The following is a 21289-nucleotide window of genomic DNA, read 5'->3' on the forward strand; positions in this document are numbered from 1 at the left end:
TAACGTATAATTATATTTTCAAATCCACTTTCTTGTCTTATGCCACGAAACTATATAAAAAAACAACACAATATAGAAATACTTTTATTTGGACCTCTCCGATTGTTCTGTACTTAAAGCTGATTGGTCAGGAAGCAAAACGTCACTGGCCGTTTAAAAATTCAAAACAACTGCTCTTTGTCGTGGACGTGTGATCTCGGAGACTTCTACATTATTAGAGGTTTGCAACATTAAATTAACATTATCTGTGATTTTGTGCAGCCCTAACATATGCTACGCTTAGTCATATCCGGGTATCTTGTTGGATCTGACAAAAAGACACACAGTAATACATTTTTTAATTATAAATTGTAAGTTAACTCATTGCTATTGTGCCACAGAGGCCAACAAATCTGAAGATTTTCTTTTCACTTATAACAAACTCTTCAGAGATTACTTTTGTGTTCACTTGAAAGTCAAATGGCTTAATTTTGCTATTTAAAAGTTAAATTTTTTGTGGTTATGGTTGTTTTTCTGTAGTAAAACCTGGTTTAATCAACATCATGTAAAAGAGAAACCAAGGTAAAACAATGTCACATGTTTTTTTCTCCTGTTTTAGGGGAAAATGGAGGCTATCAACAATCGACTTAAGGTGATGGTTAAAGTGTTTAGGAGAGAGTGCCACAGGGTTTTACAGTCTGAGAGGACCACCATTCATGGCGCTGATGGCATGCTGATGTTGCTGCAGCTTGCTATTGCTGAGGTTAATAAGCAGGTAATAGTTGATTCTTTTATTTCAAACGCCATCTCTGAAATTGGATTTTGTTCAAAATGTTTTATTTGTTCCTCAAGTTGCTATTTATGGGAAACAAAAGCACATAAACTATTAATTCGCACACAAAAAGCAGATTGCACCATATGTCAAAAAGTACAAGTGCATATGCGATGTAAACTGACCACTTGTGATGATCTTATATTCCTTTTTGGGGACTTATTCACTATTAAAGGTATACAATTTAACTTTTTCATATTCAAATGTCTAAAAAAGACCAGACTAATTGTAGATTTAGTTGAGTTGTTTACTTACATTATACCATGGGTTTCCAAAAATTGTTCAAACTTGGTCATTTAATCAAAGTAACATTCCTTTTCATTTGGTGGCCTGTCAATGGCGCCATAACCCTTTAATGCATACATCAGTGTAGCTGTCGTCTGCCAGCAGCTGTCATAAATTGACTTTTCATCCAGTTTTCAGCCAAATTTATTATGATACACTTTTAGATCTCGTTTGTTTTACTTGATATTTCAACCGGATGAAGGATTTTAGTCACTGGACGTCGACGACGGAAATAAGTGTAGCAAAAGTCTGCCAAAAAACATTGAAGAAACACTGATTTTTAAGGTGAAACTGCAGTGTCTGCATTATAATGATGAGCCCTGGAGGAACCAGGACATTAAGGTGATTGCAGTGACGGCAGTGGTGGTGCAGACAACAGCTCCCATGATCCCACTCTACTTAACAACTTCACCAAACTCCATCTTTTCTTATTCTTCTGATTAAGAGACTTCTAGTGGCAGAAAGTTGCATATTGTGCGTATAAACTGTGTTGTGTATCTCTGTACTTGGCTGCCAACTTTAGAACTGAGGCAGACAACACCTTGCAAATCAATTTAAACCAAAAAAAACTGAAAATACTTTGAATAAAAGAGGTATAAAACACTGTCAGTATCCTCTGTGCTCTTGCTGTAAGTTATCTGGCGGCCCAAAGACAAAGCTGTGCGAGCCCAGTTCACATCATCATCATCATGGCATAATTCAGTTGAACCATCAGGCCGACTGTCATCACGTCTATAACTGATGACATTACCACAGGTTTCCGGCTGAGACCGCTCATGGCCCATTTTTGGACCGCGGGAGAAGGTCTCTCTGCTTTTGAACTGATTGGTTCCAGGCCGTCAGTAATTACGGCTGCTGCTTTCACTGTTTTCTCTCTTCCTGTGACAGCACGGCGGAGAGTTCAAAGTGGCTCTGAGTGATGTCCTGATGGCCTGGAAACACTTACTGTTAGACAAACTTCACCTGCCACCCCCCAACTTTGCACGCTTGGAGAACTATGATCTCATCCTGGAGGCATACGAATCCTTCCTGAAACGCTCCAACACTGTGGACCTGGTTGATATCCTCTCCATGTACAAACAGCTGAGACTGGACTCGGACCTGGAGGAGCCTGTGAGCCCGGTGAGCTGGTTGAAATCAGGCTGATGATTGTGGATGATCAGATTGGCTCCCGAGTCAAAGATAAGGTCAATACATTAATCTCTCTTTGTTTATTCTTTTGCAAAGATCCAGCTGTTTGAGTTCTTATCAGGGAACACGGACGTCTCGGAGTTACCGGACTCCTCAGTCCCGTCAACACCATCCAGTAAAAGCAGGCCCTGCAGCTCACAGGTAGGCCCACTCCTTCCACACACTAATAAAATGTGCAACTTATTTCATAAACCACCATGAGAAACCTCTCTTTCCACTTTGCCCTCTACCCTCCACATAACGTGTTTTTTTTTCAGGAAAGTGAAATGCTTTTTCTCCTGCTGGCAGCAATCCATGCATTTACTTTCCCAGTCTTCAGCGTACTTAATTTCTGTCTGGAATCCATCCTGCTCTTATTGACAGGAACTCTATATCATATCACTTAGATTTAAGAGCGCAATGTGAATTCAATTACCAGGCAGATGTTTAAAACAACACAACGTGGGGCTGGACAAGAGCTTCTGTAACACAGTCTCTTTCCTCCACTTCTTCTCTGTCACTTGTGAATTTATGAGTTTTTAGTGAAGGCTTGCTGCTGCACCACCAGCTAGAGTGATGTAATTTTTTGGAGTTTAATACGGGCTGTCAGCTGCTGTTTTTAGTGGTTTTACTCAGGCAGTAAAGCTACTGTCGCTAAGTTTTTTGGTAGTTTACAAATACAACCTGGACCTCAGGCCAGAAGTTTTACTACAGGGATAGTTTGACATTTTGGAGGAATATGCTGATGCACTTTCAGCTGGAGGAATAGATGAAAATACAGATGCCACACTCATGTTTGTCAGTAGCTTAGCTTAGCAACCGGGCATAAACAGCTAGTCTGGCTATGTCTAAAGGTAATAAAACTAAACTCAAAAGCTCACTAATTAAAGGTGCACTAAATGAAGTTCAGTGTGAACAGGAATTGTCTTAACACGGAGTGTGATTGACAGTCAGAGTCTGGGCTAGGATTGGCTGATCTCACCTGATATCACAAGCAAATAACTAGGTTGCTGGCTGAGCCAAAATGGCATCAGTTAGCAGTGCTTGCTGCGCTAATATGTTAATATGGATTAACTTGCAGTCACTGGGGCAACTTTTCTGATAACGCCGTACCACGCAGTGGGTCTGGGCGGCATTAGCAGCCGTGCTAACCATGCTAAAAGTGGTAACAACAGGCAACAGTGCTGACAGAGCTAACACCACTCTTCAGTGCACGCTCGTAAAATTTTCATTTCACATTTTCACACACTTTTTTTTTTATCAGATTAAACAGATGAATCTTATTTTTGAGTAACTGGTGATTTTGTTACCTAGCGAGGCTACTCATTTGAGACAGTTTTTTCTGGGTCTTTGTTCTAAGCTAAGCTAACCCGCTGCAGCTTCATATTTTGCTGACCATTATGAGAGTACTCTAGATTGCCCGTAGGAGTGAATGACAGCCTGAATGGTTGTTTCTATGTGTCAGCTTTTTGATAGTCTGTACCCTGCCTGGGGTCGGCTCCAGCCCCCATGACCCAAGTTCGGATTAGGGGTTAAGGAGAATGAATGAGAATAATTGAAAAGGGGTCATCTCTATGTTCCCCAGGTCCTATGTTCCCCGTTTTTCCCAAAATGGGTCCTATGTTCCCCTGTAGCAATACATACCGGGGAGCATAGGACCCTTTTTCTGAAAAAGGGGTCCTATGTTCCCCGCCATCTATCAATCTTTACGGTAGACTCTGAGCATGGCCAGCAGGCATACCGTCGCATGGCCCACCTTAGCTCAAGCAGCACAAAACTTAAATTTGCACAGCAGCTACTTTCTGGTTACTTTGCAGTTCATTTTTTGGCTTTTTAAAAGGGGTTAGGGTTAGGCCTATTTGCCATGGAATTTGGCAGTAATGGTGGAAAAAGTAACAGACCGGGGAACATGGGGCCCTTTTTGGGGAAAGCGGGTCCTATGTTCCCCAGTCTCATACAAAGAGGGGAACATAGGACCCGGGGAACATAGACACGCTCCCATGGAATTAATGAGAGTAGTATCAATTTTCTTATTTAACACCTTAACTGATTTTTTTTAAAAAGATGCTTTCTAACCAAATATGACAATGTTTTGTTAATTATCCACAGGTGAAACTGTCAGTGAGAAGGGTTTTCTGCTCCTATCTGAATCTGCTCCTGAACCTGAAGAACGACATGGCCTTGGCGCTGACCATTGATGTGCCCAGTCGCGCTCTTGGACGTCAGGCGTTTACCGATATAAAGCACGCTGCACAGAACAACAACACTTCTCTCTTCTTGGTGAGAAACACACACACACTCTGCATGTGCTTAGGATTTAGCAATGATGTATTCACACCTTACATCACTAGAAAAACCAAGACTGTGACGTTAAAACTGGAGTAATCCTCTCTGGCTGGCTCAACTTTTGGGTCTCTTTCATGCTTTTTGCAGACTGTGACATCTTTCGTGAGGGCCATCCAGCTCGGAGGGAAGGGCTACGCTCCAGCTGAGTCTGACCCACTGAGGAAACATGTCAAAGGCCTGTCGGACTTTGTCCAGTTTCTCGACAACCTGGAAGAAATACTGGGGGAGATTCCTGACCCAAGGTACACAATGCAGCTTAATCCAGGCTCCCACTCGCTCCCTGTCTTACTGTTGAGGTAATGCCTCCTTTTTTTGTGACAGAATCGGCTGGAAGTGTTGGGAGGCAGGGATGTGCTCCATTAAAGACTGAACTGTAAATGCTCCATGGATTCCAGCTTAGCTTTTTGAATATATAAATCAGAATTGAACTGAAGTTGCAAATGTTTCACAAATGACAAAAGGGAGTAGAAGTGGATCACTTAAAGGAATATTTCTTCTGCAAAATGACTGTTAACACACCCCATGTTACCTTGAATTATTGAAGAAAACTTTGTTTTTCTCACATGCCTCCACAGTTACCTGAGAAAATCCTTGATGAGTTGAACTAAAGGGAGGCAGTATTTAAAAACGGCAAATCTATATAAAATTGTCATTCATCCAGTCGTATGCTCCAATTTCAGTATAACTATTTTAAACACTTCCTCATAAACTGCAAAGAATACAAACAACTGATCTTTTGTTTTGTAATTCAGCTAGCTTTGCGTCCCAGCAATATTCAAAATTTAAAAGATTTGCCTAGCAACACTTCTAAGTTTGACTAATTATATATTTTACCTTGTTTGTGTAAAAATAAGCTTATAATAATCTAAGTCTTTATCCTAAGCTAAGATAATCACCTATTGGGCCTTTATATTTAGTTTGTTTCTGGAAAACTTAGTATTTAGCACATATTTAGTGTGAACATTTCTTTAGAAAGGAGAATTTTACGTTTTTAATTGACAAAAAAAAATGCTATTTCACATTATGAAGTACATGGAGAAAATGATTAGACCACCCTTGTTTTCTTGAATTTCTTGTTCATTTTAATGCCTGGTACAACTAAAGGTACATTTGTTTGGACAAATATAATGCTAACAACAAAAATGTCTCATAAGAGTTTAATTAAGAGCTGATATCTAGCCATTTTCCATGGTTTTCTTGATAATGATTTTGGTAATTTTCAAGAAAACCATGGAAAATGGCTAGATATCAGCTCTTAATTAAACTCTTATGGGATATTTTTGTTATAATTATATTTGTCCAAACAAATGTACCTTTAGTTGTACCGGGCATTAAAATAATAAAAAGAAATTGAAGAAAACAATGGTCTAATGATTTTTCCATGAGTGTATTTCCATGTCTGTGTAAAGAGACAAAACCTGCTAAAGACGTCCAACTACAGCCATTAGAAATTTGGGTCATCAAGTTAGTTTTTATGCTCTTTGGCTGACTTTACAATAACTTGTGTTGTGAGAAAATGTCCCAAATTGCATTAAAAAAAGACCCCAATATGATAGAAAGAGTTGCCTTATGCAACGACTTTGGACAGTCCAAAGATCTATTTGTTTCTGGCTTCTGCCCCACAATATTATGAAAGACTTTGTCAGAGTTGTGTCTGAAATCCAGAACAGATTAGACAGAAAATTTGGATCGCCATGGGGCATGGAAAATTCTGGTGACTCATCTGGACTGGTTGTTCTGGTGAACCGATCCTCGTGCTAAATCAGGAGACCATCAAACTGCTGAGAGTCACAGCAATGTTCCTGTCTGCGGTCCAGCAGAGACACCCAGCACAAATCAGTGTCGTGGTTTACAAACTGTAATGGTTTTCTCTTGAATTGTTCACTCTTTGAAACTGAAATTCCTAAGAAATGTATAGACTTATCACTCAAAGTACGAAAAGGTCAAAAGTTCTGCTGGAGAGTTAAATGAGAAGATCAACACCTCTCTTAAATCTTTAATTTGGTTACGTGCCAGGCTATCTCTTGGCCGGTACAATACAACTTCCTGAAGTCTCTGCCTGTTTTCCCGGGGTCATGAGTACAAATTTTGATTTAAAAAAAAAAAAAAAAAGTCTACACAGTTTCCTAAAACAGCTGGGCACTGACGTTTTTATCCAATCCTCCTCAAACGGAAGGAAATATAGCTCTATTTTGACCAAGGCAGCTCGGAGGTGGAGGATGGAGAGTTTTGGGGGAAAAATTGAGCTTCATGGCACAAAGGAATAAGCAGCAATAAGTACATTAACCCAAGTACTGTACTTAAAAAAAAATATATACCTTAAAATTGTACTTTAATGTAACTTTATACTTCTACTCCACTACATTTTTAGGCAAATATTGTAATTTTTACTCCACTTCATCTAGCTGACAATTTAGTTACTTTTCAGGTCGAGATTTAACGTAAAGAACATAGTAAATTTAAAGTTATTCAATTTTTTTTAATTAAACCTCATGATAGTGTATTAAGTAGTTAAACTTAGCCCTATCTTAACAAGAATTTGCATGAAAAATGCATGAAAGCAAGTGGGTCCATTCTGCATAATATACAACTTTTGATACTTTAAATACATTTTGATGCTGATACTTTTGTACTTTTACTTTAGTAAGTTTTGAATGAAGGACTGGAGTAATTTCACAATGCGGCAGTAGTTCTTTTACTTTAGTAAGTGATCTGAATACTTCTTCCACCACTGGATATAGGATATATCAGACTTATGATATAGTAGTATAATATTCAGCATATTCCCATGAATCCAATGAAAAGACCAAACTAACAAACTTAGGAGAAAGAAACTTGCTGCAAACATTAAGACTTCATGACTTCAAACTAAGTTGCCACGTTCTTAAATCGAGGTTAAATCCCTTATTTGTAGTAGCATCTTTCCATTTCATCATCACAAAATGCTGTATTTACTTTGACACCCATATAATATTATTGCATTATTATTAAATTCCCAGAGAAATCGGCCCGGGTTGATTTGAGAAATACAGATATTCCAAGAAGAGTGCTTCTGCTACAGTATCTGGCAGCGACTGAGGTCAAATACACTAAAACTCACAATTTACGACCGAGTGGAATTTTCTTTGAATTTCTTCACTTATTCCTGCATTTCAACTTCAGGCTAAATTCTGTTTCCTCTTTGCCGAGTTCTTATGAATTTAATAAAAAAGCTGCCTGGCTCTGTGTGGGGGGGCCTGTTGCTACTACTGGTAGAAACATTTACAGCCTGGCGGACACCTGTGCACTGAAATCACACCTGTGATCATAAAATCCACCTGTCCCACTGCAGCTCGTTATTATTTCCTTCAAATCCCTGTAATGACTCCCATCTAAGCTTCCCATGATAACATTTGGATTGCTAAAGCATGTTCATCTTTGCCACATCAAAGCCCGTCTTTGTTAAATAACTTGTTCCCTGTTTGGAGCTCCTTCTTTGATGAATTATCATCAAACCTCGGGCCTCTGCAGACCGTTCTCCATACCATTACAGATTATTTTGGATGTCAAAGCACTTGGCACCACAACAAAAGCGGTTATCAGAAATGATTTAGCCGTTCAATCATGTGAGGGCCGAGCTTTTTTGAGGCGAAGCCGTTGAAGGCACCCTTTGTAGCGGTCCCAGTAGCGACGTTGGCTTCGCTCAGCCGAGCCGTAACAACACATTGTGATGTTTGTGTAGTAGTGGATTCGACTCCCGCTGCTCTTCTGAGGGTTTTCAGTTCATGCGGGCTGATGAGAGCGCTCCACGTCTGATGAGACACTGATGAACTGGGCCAACATGTGTCTTTCAACAGGCAGTGCCTTTACGCTCTCAGTGGAGTACTGTATTTCCTCATACAAACACCTTCTATGGAGAGTTCAGGGCCCCTTGTTCACTGAACATCTGTTTTCCCAAATGATTCTGTTACTGAGCCCTGCTTGCTCACATCAGAGCCGGGTCAGGGTTGGACCACCGCCTCTCCACCTTACTGCGATCTTTTCTAGCATGCTTTAGTGCACTTGACTGTTCGAAAACTCACAGGAGTGATATGTTGCTATGATTTTTGGACATGCAGCGCAGGCGGTGTGCAGGCATGGGCGAAAATCCCCCGAAACTATAAAGAGTAAAATCCTGGTGTTTGTCTGCTGACAGTCCATCGGTGAGCGCAGTGACCGTGCCCAGGGTGACTTTAACAGGGATTTGGAGCACATTTTCTGCTTCATAACTGTTAACATTGGCAAAACTGCGGTACAGTGAAATAAAGCTCAACTGGATGTTAACACTGAAACAATTACTCTGCGCCCTTAAAGTCAGTGTCCAATTAATTGAAAGTGAAGCTGCAGTATATCTTTTGAAGACATTCAGACTAAGGCCTGGCTTTTCTGGGTTTTCAGTTTTAGGAGAGAGTTATTCATGTTGGCAAATACTGGCTGAACTCTTGAACACTAATAATTCCATCCAGATGAAAACCTGTACGCAGAAGAAAGAGTCCTACTGCTCTCCAAAACAAACACAGGCACAATACGGCTCTCTCAGCAGATGTCACTGTGACGTGTTATTTTCAGTGTGTGTGGAGCCAGGCTGGTGACGGCCATCAGGGCAGCGCTGGTGAAGGGACGCAGCAGCGGGGACGCGGTGCACGCTGCAGCTGAGGAGACGACGGAGGAGCTGAAGGCGAGGATCTGCCAGCTACACCAGATCCAGAAACAGATTGCTAATGGAAGTGGGACGGGGATAAGCCCTGCAAGGGTAATGTATAACCTCTGGAGCCAAAAGTGTAGCTGCCTGGCTGCAGAGCAGACTCTCTCCTGCAGTCCATACATTCACACAAAAACCCACTTCATCTTCTCTAACGGGCAGCTATGTGAGCTGACAGTGCACTGATTGTAGTCGTGTTGCTCTTCCTCTCCAGCCAAAGGCTTACAAAGTCAACCACTGCACTGCATACGGAGGTCGGGACACTGTGAAGGTGCTGATGGCTCTGCTGGACGAGGAAGCACTGATTCCTCCGTGTGGGAACAAAGCAGACCTGCTGTCTGAGGACCAGCCTGTCCTCAGTGGAGCAGAGGGGATCTGCGTCCTCAACTTGTTCAGGTTGGCACAAACGGTCATGTAGCTAGGATTTGACTAAGAAGCCATGTTTTTTTTTTTTTTATTATAGGGGAGAACCTATCATGCTTATTTTCAGGGTTCATACTTTTTGGGTTTCTACTGGAGTTTAAATGCTTCAATGTTGAAAAAAACAAATTTTTCTCACTTAAGATGCTCCATTGTCGCATCTTTCTCTTAAACTCCCCTTTTACAAGTTAAAATCAACAAATAAAGCATAATGAAAATCGACACAATCCAAATTGTTCCCACAGGAATGTGATCTAAAATTGGGGAAAAATTAACAACATTGACAACCAAAATACCAGGTTTCCCTGACGTCGGCATGTTGCTACAGGTAGCAGTGTATAAAGTGTAAACACTGTAGTAACATGCTTGCAGCAGATGATCATATAAAGAAATCAGCTCGAGCCGAGAGCAGAAGACGGTGTTCAGAACGGTCAGAAATCTGAGGTTTATACTCACATGGACAACTTTTGCATTACAGCATTATTTGAAACTTTGGCCACATTTAATATGAACATCCACCAATGTAACATCATGTAAAAGCATAACCAGCCCCCTTTTTAAAGGTGCAGTGTGTGGGATTTAGTGACATCTAGTGGCGATGTTGCACATTGCAACAAACTGAATACCCCTCCCCTTCCAAACGAGAGTGGAGAACCTACAATGGCCTTCTGGTAGCGTAAAAACCTGAAAGCGCCACTGTTTGGTTTTATGTTCAGAGTTACTGTAGCAACGTGGAGGTACAGCATGGTGGTCTCTATGGAAGAAGATCTGCTGCCTGTTTAGATATAAATATCTCACTTAAAGCTAACGAAAACAAAACGGTTCTTAGTTTCAGGTGATTACACACTGATGAAAACATAATTCTGAACATTATATTCCATTTCTGCCAAAACATCCGACTAAGTCCTAAACACTGGTCAGTTAAGTTATATACTTGATACATATTCTATGCAGTTGGCTCTAGGGACGGCAATAGTGGTCAGTCAGCCACCACTGTGGTCCAGACTAAAATATCTCAACAACTATTGAAGGGATTGCCATGAAATTTGGTACAGACATTTATAAACTCCAGATGATCTATCCTACTTATCCCTGACTTGTATGCCATAGAGTGGAACAAGTAAGTTGTATGAAATACCTGCCAGTAGTGCAGTGGATGCAAAGCTATTGGCTTACATTTCAAGCTCCAAAGTCGGAGCTGGCTTTCTCATGGTGTCTGATATGCACGAGGAACATTGTTTGGTGGTGGAATAGGTGATCTTTTTTTCGTGTAGACCATGTCGCTTTATGGCATTCAGAACTGGCCGGAACTCCAACAGCGGAGCTCAGGAAGTAAGCTAATGGCGTTCCGCTACACAACTGGCCAGAATTTCCTATAACTCAATGTCCAAAATCTCGAACTATCACTTTTTAAATTAAGCCATATGTTTTGTTACATCCTATAGGGGCTCAGGTACAACATTGGCAAAAGTTAATATTTTACTATGAAAAATTCCCACTGTTTGAATTAGATTGACTGAATCCTGCGGTAGTGAAAATAGTTGAGAGTGGGAAAGCCCCTGAAACAGCAATTAGACCAACTGTACAACTCTCCACTGAAACCATATGGAGGAAAATCCTCCCACACCACACTGGAACAATTTCTCTGGTCAAACATCTGAAATAAAAATAATAATATAAAAAATAGCCACTGGCTGTGGTCAGGAGGGGGGAACCTACATTATGTCGGAGGTGCATGACATTAAATGGCGGATATCCAACTGGTTGCAAAATCCCAACATCAGCTCAGTCTAGTGAAAACATCTTTTTACATGTTGAGAATATGATTATGTAAAGCTTCGGTAAAAAAATAAAACAGTAGTGGGGAGATTTCTTGGTTAGTGTGACCGTGTAACCTTCTTGCTTTTTTAATTTATAAACCTCTTGTCTTTGCCTCTCTTTGTGGCTCGCCCCTTAGATCCCCTGAAGTGTCTACTGGATGTTCTCCAGAACCTCTAAAGAACCGAGTCCAGAGCCGGCTAGACCTGCTCAAACCCAAGGTAACGTGGGCCCCTTCGTCCAAGAGCCCCAAATCCAAACCATCAGTTACTTCAAATTGAATCAGATGTACAAACATTGAAAATAATGTCTTTACATCCTGTAATTTCTCCCTGGTATTATATTATTTATTTGCTTAGCTGAAGCTCACATCTTAACTGACTTCCACCGTTCCCGTTTGCACAGCTGTGTTTTAGCTCTTAGTGTTGGTTTGAGGGTGCTGTTTAAATCCATGGCATAAAACTAAGACTTATTCGTGGGGGATTCAAACCATTAACCAATCCTGATGTTGAGTTATCCTATTGTCAGAGCTCAGCTCCATTTGCTTACAGTGCACAATATAACACACTGTATATCTGATTTCAATATCTCTTCCTTCCTTCCTTCCTGGCTGTGAGCTCAGCTGTTCTGGGATCAGTGTGAGAAAATCTCTCATTGAGATTATGCAGCCCATTGATATAGAACACACCTGTTTTTATATCTATGATACAGATTTTGTTTATATAAAGGTTTGAGTGTATCCATATTAGGTTTTTTTATAATTGCAATATAATGTCAAACAAAGAGGATAATTTCATCGGACTCTTGATTTGACACTAACACTTATCAAAACATACACTCAGTTGGACTTAAATACAATTTAAGACACTCGTAGTTACACTTCTTCTACTTCACCATATAGCCAGGCTGTTTCTGGATTTTTCAGGCCAATAGATAGTACTTTTTTTTTTTTTAAACAAACCCATTTTTTTCTAAATTGTGACCAAGATGGTAAGGAGAAGTTTGAGAAGAAATGAGTCTACAACCTACTGTATCTCTCAGCAGCCAAGCATTTTGGTTTATGTAGGCGACAAATTTTGCAAGTGAATGCATGCATAAAAAAAAGCTTTGGCTCTATTTAAACAATGTTTTGCACTTGGTCAAAAGTGCATGGCCCAAGTGCATTCACGGTGTGTCCAACTCTGCTAGTTAAATGGTGCATAATCCGGATGCAAAGTTGTATTTGTAGGTGTGTTTTGGGCATCTATAATTCCTTTAAAAAGCACCTGGTGAGTTGCTATTTAAACAGTGGACCACTTCTCTTTCCGATCAACAACTCCATTTGACTGCAAATGAGTAAATGCACCGATAAACTACTTAACTGATGAGAAGGAGCGCTGCTACACCTCCCTGTGTGTTTAACAAGCAGAGTGGAAACCCAACAATGTAGGCATCTTACTATCTGCAAAATGCAATAATATTCTTTAAAGAGCTGGAAAATAATACACCATTGACTTTAGACTTATTTTTTTTACTGCTAGCATAACTGCTTTTCTGCAGCCTCAAGCTACAAATGCACCTGACTGCACCTCATTTTAAGACCATGGGTGCAAGTACATTTACTTACACAATGTGAGCAATGGGTGTGAAGATAACTTCATCAGTCAGAAAGTAGTGAAGACGGTTGGCCCATATATCTAGTTCTGTTGTATTGATTTGGATAATATTTTAAAATTGTTTATTGTTATTGGGGTGCAATACCAAATCGGTGCCTTTTCTCATCAAGATCTGTTGTTGTTGTTTTGTTTTTATTAATGAACTGACCCATCATTGTTTTGTTTTTTAAATATCAACATCAGTGTCTGCTTCAAAAATGCAGTATTGATGTATAATCCATAATAAGCCAATTTCAAAATATTACGCTGAAAGGCATACTGCAATGCACACTGATCTTACTCTTGATACCTTCATGCATGAAACTTCCATACTTTCACTAGAGTAAAATGTTGAATGCAGTATTTTTTTTTAAACTGTTATGAGTACCACCACTGTATACACTGCACAACTGCTGAGTCACCAGGAAAAACACTGACAAGACCAGCTTTAGATTTTAAGGTAGGACTGGTGTTTAACATGAAGTAGCTCCACTGTGTGAACTCCTTTTGAACATGTATGCTAAACACATTTTGTGAAATGGCTCCTTTATTTGATTGAGCTAGCAGATGTCATTTTAGCTCCCCACAATCTGGCTGCCTTCCTGTTTGAGTGCGCTGTAATGGTCCCTGGGCAGCTCACCGCTTCCTGAACTCGGTGAGCGGAAGCTTTCTGCATCAATTTCACTTTGAAGATGCCATATCAGTCGCGTAATTCGACTAGCAAGGGAAACTTGAAAGGTTATTGTTTCCTGTTGTCTGCTGAATGACTTTATCCCAGACTTCTCCAGCGGTTTCATCATGCACTGACGTCAACTGGCACACACAGAGATGGACAGATTTAGTTTCTGCTTTTGGGACGTTTCCAAATCTTTGTCTCCGTGCCACAAACGATCCAAACACAGAAATTACTTTTAAACAATTTAGTGTTGCTCCTCTGTGACGTCAGTCGTGATGTTTGTGCAAAGATGCATTCGATTACTTGATAACACTTCAGTATCTACATTTTATTTCAGAATGATTGTATCAGTCTCTGACAGTGATAATATTAATGGTGCACCTGTTCTCACTTCTATCACCTGCGTGTCAGGACACAAAGCTGCAGAAATAGCTTGCACCTGCTTTTGGAAGTACTATCAGGAATGTCTTGGTCAGGTGTCTCCAGCGTCGGGTCATGCGGTGTGCAGAGGTTATTTCAGGACAGCCATCTTCGGAGGAATGAGGGTCGTCTGACCACACGGTGCCATGTTGCGCTCCCACCTGTTGTAATTGGATTAGATGTTATCCGTCAGTCATAGTTTGGCCGTGTTCACTCTTCCATCCCCTCCCATTGTTTCAGGGGCGTTTCAGATATGTTTTATTAGCATGCAACCAGGGCAGCATACATTTTTAGCTCATTATTGAAGTGTTCCTTGTTCTTAGGGTTACTGTTGTTTTAGGTGCTCTTTTAAGAAGTTCTTTTGAAAAGCACAAAGGCTTTGATCCCTTTGTGCTTTACGGACCCACCCAGCTTTGCTCGCTGTATTTTTCCCTCAGATTTCTCCTCCCTACTGTGGCCCACTGGCCTGAAGGGTGAAATCCTTGGATTGTGATAATCCCAAGCAGGCGTACATCAAACAGTGGTTGAGAAGCTGTGGATCTGTGTGCCCCAGGGCCAGGATTGTAGTCTTCAGTATCATTCACTTGTTGTAATGAACTAGGCAGTCCGAAAAGGCTTTTTAATGAGTTGCTGCTCTACTGTCGAAGAAACTGTTTCTCCTGTTTTAAACTGTTAAGTGGGGCGAATGCATGATTTGTCAGCATTTGTCCTCACCTCATCAGGTTGCTTATGATTGGTGTAAAACGTCATAATAAAAACATACAGTGGTACATATAGGTAATTAAAGAAGAATCAATTGTTTTGAAACACTTTTTTGTGTTAAAACAACTAGATAAAAGTTTGAAAGTATATTTTGAAAGCTGGGAGTCATTGATACAGATAATAACAAACATGTCACCATTGACATTTTTGTACTTTAGGGCAATGTTTATGGCTTTCCTGAATACTATTTTGGGGCTCCAGGACTTCAACAGCAAATATTCGAAGCTTCAGCTGGGGTGGGGTTACCTTGCATGATTTGGGAAGGACTCTGCAAGACATTTCTTCATTCCAGGCTGAGATGGACAACATAGTACTGCTGCAGTGTTTCCCCTGGGTTGACTGTTTTGGTGGTGTTCTGCTGGTCACAATTATTAGTCTAAACCTCTGGCTTTGCAAAAATGAGGCTACTGACTTTTGTCTCTGCTCATGGCTTATTGTCAACAGCAACAACATTGCACCTTGCTCTTTGCTCTGCACTGTGTGTGGCCAAAGCCCCACCCTCAGTGAAACATGGAGATCAAAGGAGAGGATTTAAACTGAAGCAGAAAGCATTAAGTAAGCACTAAGCTGAAATAAAAAATATGCGCTGCGACGTCTTTCGGTGTAAACAAAGTCATTAGTTTCGTAAATATCCTGTTGAGAAGAAAGAATATTTGAATCCCAAAGTTGAACACCAATCCATCAAATATCTAACTATAACTATATCGGGATAGTGAAATATTTGTGTCCACTTCTAGTAATGTCTGGATTACCTTTGAATGTGTTGCCATGAACTTTGGTACATATATCCATGGTCCCTAGAGGATAAATCTGAAGACATTGATTATTCCAATTCATGAGCATGATGGTGGGGGCTTTTTTTTTTTGCCCGAAATACCAAAGTAAATGTCAGAAATTAAGGAAATCTTGAAATCATAGATACTGATCATAACCCCTATCGCCACATCATCAGCTAGGTTAATGTGTTTTTTTTCTCTTTACTACAGCCCAAAGACAAAGGCATTCGATCCCAGTTTGCATGCACATACAATGATGAAGAACTGCCACTCAACCGTGTGCTGGAGTTCCCCAGCACCAGCCAGATCCCTACCTGTGTGCACCCAGCACCTAAAGCCCAAACTCTGCCTGCTGTAGATGAGGAGTGCAGCTCTAATGTTGAGGAGGAAACCAAAGGTACAGGTTCAACTTTAATTTAATCAAATGCTAAAGGTACTTTTTTTGGTGCTCCACTGCATGCGGAGAAAAGCTCAAAATGTCAACACAAGCGGCGCAGCGTTCTGTTTCTGCTGGGATAGATTTCTGTTTCCTCTGACGCCACACAGCTGGACTGAGGCCCAGGCACACCTTCTCAGCTCCAGCCTTGAACCCTTCCCAGTCCCAGCCCTGGGACTGGTACTTACCATCAGCCATTAAATGAATCCCCATTCTATAAAACCTGCTCACACCCACATCTGTAGTAAAAACTAAATAGCACACACACACTCACTCACACAGACTTTTTGCCCATTTCCCCTTCTGTCTTTTGTTCCGTGGGAATTTAGGCTCTGCTCCATCAGGTTACATGACAAATGTTAAATTTCAGCTTCATAGAATAAACACACAGCTCGCTTTCACCGGCAGTTAACGTCAGCAATTTCGTCACAACATTTTCTTTTTTTTCCTACCAGGTTGTCACTCTTGCTTTTGCTTTGTTTCAATCTTTCCAGCCAAGTCTACATCTGAATGCCCGAATAAGGAGCAGAGCGGCTTTCAGCAGGGGGCTGCTCTCAAGCCAAGAAGTGGAAATGCCCAAAACAGAGGTGCAGGCCCTGGCAATAGAAAGAAAACTGGCACTCAGGCGCAGGGAAAGGGCAACAAGAGGAAGCAGGTGGATTCCGACCAGCAGGGAGGATCAGAGAACGAGCCTCCAGAGAAGAAACAGCTCACCAGTGTCTCGGTCAAAATGCCTGGCAAGACTGTCGGCAAGGTCTCAAGTAAGAAGAAGCTGATAGCTGGACAGGGAAAACTAACCAGCTTCTTCAGAGTCTAATAATAATTTGAACTGGCTTCCTAATGATGCAGTGTATGGACTTCCCTTCAAATGGCATTCATACAAAGCAGCTGTTGTTTATTTTCTTACTGACAAATGTTGTGAAGTGTTTGAAAGATCCAATTAATGCCTAAATAATGATTTTCAGTCTCCATTAATCTGTTGACTGTTGTTTTAATGAATACCTTTTGGTGAATACGCTAATTTGTTATTAGCTGAGAGCTAGATTACTGTGCGCTAAATATAAGGCTGGAGTTAGCAGGCAATTAGCTTATTTTAGCATAAAACTAGTTAGTTAGTAAAATAGAGGTGCTAGTTATGTTAATTTTTAAATCTTTGGGCAGTCAGTCAAACCCCCAATTACAATCTCTATGCTAAAAAATTAAGCTAACTGACTAGTAGTAGCATGTCTTACTTGCTAACAGTTAGTCAACTCGCTGTTAAATATGAAGCTAGCAGGTTATTAGCTTATTTTTGATTAGCTCATTTGCGCATAAAACGGGGCTTAGCAAGCCTAAACATGGATATATGTAACAAGATAATTAGCGAAATTTAGAGTGAGATTTTTAAAGGTTTGGACAAAGCCAGGCAAACTTTTTCCCCCAGTTCCAGTTTATATGATAAACTAAGCTAACTGGCTAGCAGTAGCATTTAGCATCAGTTTTGTATGGATTAAACAAGATATGGTGCCTTAGATAGCTTTAGAGATTCTCATTTTAAACACAGCAAGAATAACAGTTTCCCCAATTTCCGGTCTTTCTACTAAGGTGAGCTAATTGCCTGTAGTTGTAGATTCACATGTCGCAAACAAAAGGACATCAATCTTCTCATTTAATTCTCGGCGAGGTGAAGAAGTTTATGCAATATCCCAAAATGTCTAACTGCCCACCTAATTACCTACTCTGTAAAATGTCAGGATGTGGATGAAATGAACAAAAGCTCTACGTTTAAGAAGTGGAAACCAGCAAAGGGGAAAAATGATGTAATCTGTACCTCTTATCAACATGATAGCAGACCTAAGTGAATAATTTAAGCATCAGTTTAATAGCAGATCATTAGGAGATTAGGTATGTATACTTTCCTTTCATCAAGACAATTTGACTTGAAATGTATTTAATCACTATTTGTACAGTTAATTTATCTTGTAAAATTCCACAGCGAAATGTGTGTAAATATGATGCAGATTTTTCACTTTTAATAAACTTTTATTTGGTTTTACATATTTGTCAACTCTCATTTCGACAAGGAAATACATTTCAGCGTAACACATATACAAGGAAGAAATTTTTACAGCACATTCAGGGCAGGACAGCAACACGGGAGAATATTTATGCATCCCAGCAAGGTCGGTACACTCTTCCTATCATACACCGCAGCACTGGAAGAAAAGTGAATAATACTTGCATTAGTATATATGAACATCAAGACATTTGATATCAGAATCAACTGTATTTGTAGATACTTACTGTCGAGGTCAGTGTTTCGGCGATCAATTTTCAAACTGTGCTCAGAGGGAGTGTGGCTCAAGCTTCGGTCTGTGAGCAGAGGAAGGCTCCGGGAGAAGGCGGAGTTCAGCCCACGAATACTGTGTCCTTTCAGCCCCATGTCCTGAAACGCAGTATTGATCAGTGATTGCATGTGACACCGTAAGACCACACACATTTCCGTACTGAACTCTGGATCGTCACGGTTGCAGCAAATTTGCCACAGCTTTCAGAGATTATCTTTTCACTGCAGCACAGGTGTTGGATCTGTCTTTACCAGCTGATCCAAGCCACAGAAAACCCCAAATGGAAGAAATGTGTTTCCCCGTTTTTATTATATCACAGTGGCCCGTTTTCTTCCACTTCCCCCCCGGTTCACCCAGATGGCTTTGTTCTCTCCAACATGGCTGCCTGTTCCCCATTACCGCAGAGATAACCACCATGTTCATGACACACAGGAGACGCAACCGCCAGATAAACTCTTAACACATCGCAGCCAAACGTTTGAGGGAGCACAGATATATCATCATTCTTCCCACTGTGATTCCAATAAATCTTTATAGGCTTGTGATCATTTGACCTTTTCAGCTAATAGTATTTCCCGGTTTTCCAGCGCTGCTGTAAAAGTTTCATAGAAGTGTATGAAATATTGACTTAACAGTAGACACGAGGACGGTGACTAGTTGAAAGGGGTCAAATGTTCAGTTACAGGATGGAGATAATGTGCTCTTTGTTGTTGAACTATGGTTAGCTGTGGTTGTTTATGGAAAGAAATCTCATATAATGAATAGTTATGATGCATGACTGTTATTGGCAGAGTTCAATGTTCAAACTGAGACTACCCAGACACATTTGGGATACAATAACCAAGAGTAGTCCAAACAGCTGGTGCGTTTACTCTGGACTAATTATTTTTTTAAGCAAACAACTTTAAAGAAAAAAAAGTTATTTGAGGAAAACACACAGTGCACTGTGGTAGCAACATGTCAATCGTAGAGTAACCCAACCCTAAAGCATAACCTAATTTGTCTTTTTATCTGTTTTACTCTAAATGGGACCATCATTTTTCAAAATGAACATCATGCTGTATTGAAGAAGACTTTTAGTTAACGATTGAGACTATAAACTCAATGTTAACTGAGGTTATAATTCAAGTCAAAAGTAGAATCAGTTTCCTATTGATTTTAATACAAAGTGACTTCTTTTTGCAACCAGTGGAGTCGCCCCCTGCTGGTCATTACATAGAATGCAGGTTTAAGGCACTTCTGCATTCACTCATCAGGCCTGGAGGTTGGTTCTCCTTATAATAATAATAATAATAAGTGTACTAAATTTACCTTTTTACCGTCTACTGTTTTCTTATTCTTGGTATTCATATTCTAATTTGTAATAATAATGACTGTTAAAAGCTAATTCAAGTGCTTTGTATCTTGTGTGCTTTGTAGCCTTATCCTAGTCCCGCTACAGAGATGTACCAGCCTACAAATAGTATCCTACAGACTGAAGAACTCTTTGTTTGGTACAGATCTTCCCAAAGAAATCATGTTAGGATCATTTTAATACATTTTCAATAAAAAGGAGAATGATGCAAGTCAAAAATAATCTCAATAAGATTTTCACCCCGTAAATTGTTCAGCCCTAACTCTTGGTAATACACAGAACATGTTTCAACAGCAACCCGAACATTTCTTTGACTTACTGTACAACTGATCTTTAAGTATTAGTAACTTACTTAATAACCATGAGTTAGTTACCCTTTAAGAAGCTTCAAACTTTGCATTTCTTGATGGTTTTTCATTGTGACACTTACTGAGACGATGAGGATTTTAGGGTTTCCATCTTCATCCCGGTCGATGGCGTCCATCACAAGGTTTCGTCTGTATGAGGGGGGACCCACATCGAGCTCATTCATGGGCTCGTACCCCAGGAACTGGCCATCTTGCTCTGTTGCGCCGTCTTCTACTTTGGTTGCAGGCAATGCTACAGTGACCAGGTGCCTGTTCAGCTCAGAGAACAGCACCAGAGTATACAGGACAGAGTAGACGGAGATCATGGTATCTACAATGTTTAGTTCAGTCGTCTTTGACTGATCTACTCTCAGCTAACGAATGCTGTGACCGTTCTCTCACCAGTCTTATATATTCAGGGAGAGGGCATTATGCTTACAACTTCAAAATGTTCAATGTAAGAAAGTGTCATATCTCCTGCTGGGGTTCGTCCATCTTAAAGGCCGTAGGTCACAGGAAGATTAAAGGTCACAGTTATTCCATTAATATGTGTTCCTTTTGTGAATTAGAAGGTGAATAGCTGTATTTTGTCTGTTTAGAGATGTGATTAATTCAAATAGAGGCCTGCCACATCACAGAGTGGCATCAAGAAGGCTCACAAAAGGTCAAAGAGGAGGAATTAATTATGGATGTTTTCTTCCACAATCCACATGCTGAAATGAGCCCAGCAGGTGAGAGGACAGAGACCGACTGAGCTGCATGAGAGGCGCCCATTGAGTGGGTAAAGTGAGTCATTTTCTCTGAATGGCATCAGTGGCTGCACAAAAAAACGAAGATGATCCATCAACATCAGATACACGTATGAAAGGCCACTTGGGAGACTAATACCCACAGACTACTGCAGAAAATAATGAGTATTTGTGACTAGTGTGACTAGAATTGTGAATACTTAAAAGATTTTTGGTCAAGTTTGTGCTGGTGAACAGC

General features: G+C 40.4%; 2 protein-coding genes across 2 annotated transcripts; one reads left to right on the forward strand and one right to left on the reverse strand.

The window, feature by feature from the left end:
• Nucleotides 1-62: 62 nt before the first annotated feature.
• parpbp (PARP1 binding protein) lies at nt 63-18303 on the forward strand. Its single transcript, XM_059326080.1, has 11 exons — nt 63-220; nt 599-754; nt 1985-2218; nt 2324-2428; nt 4376-4546; nt 4700-4854; nt 9200-9383; nt 9547-9728; nt 11710-11791; nt 16049-16235; nt 16769-18303. The coding sequence occupies exons 2-11, from the start codon at nt 605-607 to the stop codon at nt 17089-17091; spliced, it is 1773 nt and encodes a 590-aa protein (XP_059182063.1). The 5' UTR covers nt 63-220; nt 599-604; the 3' UTR covers nt 17092-18303.
• On the reverse strand, nt 18285-20855 carry pmch (pro-melanin-concentrating hormone). The gene is made up of 3 exons (XM_059326083.1): nt 20386-20855; nt 18558-18699; nt 18285-18469 (listed from the first exon to the last, which is right to left on the reverse strand). Exons 1-3 carry the CDS (start codon nt 20626-20628, stop codon nt 18420-18422), a joined length of 435 nt encoding a protein of 144 aa, XP_059182066.1. The 5' UTR covers nt 20629-20855; the 3' UTR covers nt 18285-18419.
• Between the last annotated feature and the right edge of the window lie 434 nt (nt 20856-21289).

The sequence above is a fragment of the Centropristis striata genome, chromosome 22, assembly GCF_030273125.1.
Source record: "Centropristis striata isolate RG_2023a ecotype Rhode Island chromosome 22, C.striata_1.0, whole genome shotgun sequence".
Taxonomy (NCBI): Eukaryota; Metazoa; Chordata; class Actinopteri; order Perciformes; family Serranidae; genus Centropristis; species Centropristis striata.

Coding starts and splice junctions, on each gene's coding strand:
- pmch (XM_059326083.1), bottom strand. CDS start 20,628: ATGATCTCCGTCTACTCTGTCCTGTATACTCTGGTGCTGTTCTCTGAG. Junction 18,700..20,385: donor CTAAAATCCTCATCGTCTCA/GTAAGTGTCACA, acceptor ACTGCGTTTCAG/GACATGGGGCTGAAAGGACA. Junction 18,470..18,557: donor CCGAAACACTGACCTCGACA/GTAAGTATCTAC, acceptor CTTTTCTTCCAG/TGCTGCGGTGTATGATAGGA.
- parpbp (XM_059326080.1), top strand. CDS start 605: ATGGAGGCTATCAACAATCGACTTAAGGTGATGGTTAAAGTGTTTAGG. Junction 755..1,984: donor TTGCTGAGGTTAATAAGCAG/GTAATAGTTGAT, acceptor TTCCTGTGACAG/CACGGCGGAGAGTTCAAAGT. Junction 11,792..16,048: donor TAGACCTGCTCAAACCCAAG/GTAACGTGGGCC, acceptor TCTTTACTACAG/CCCAAAGACAAAGGCATTCG.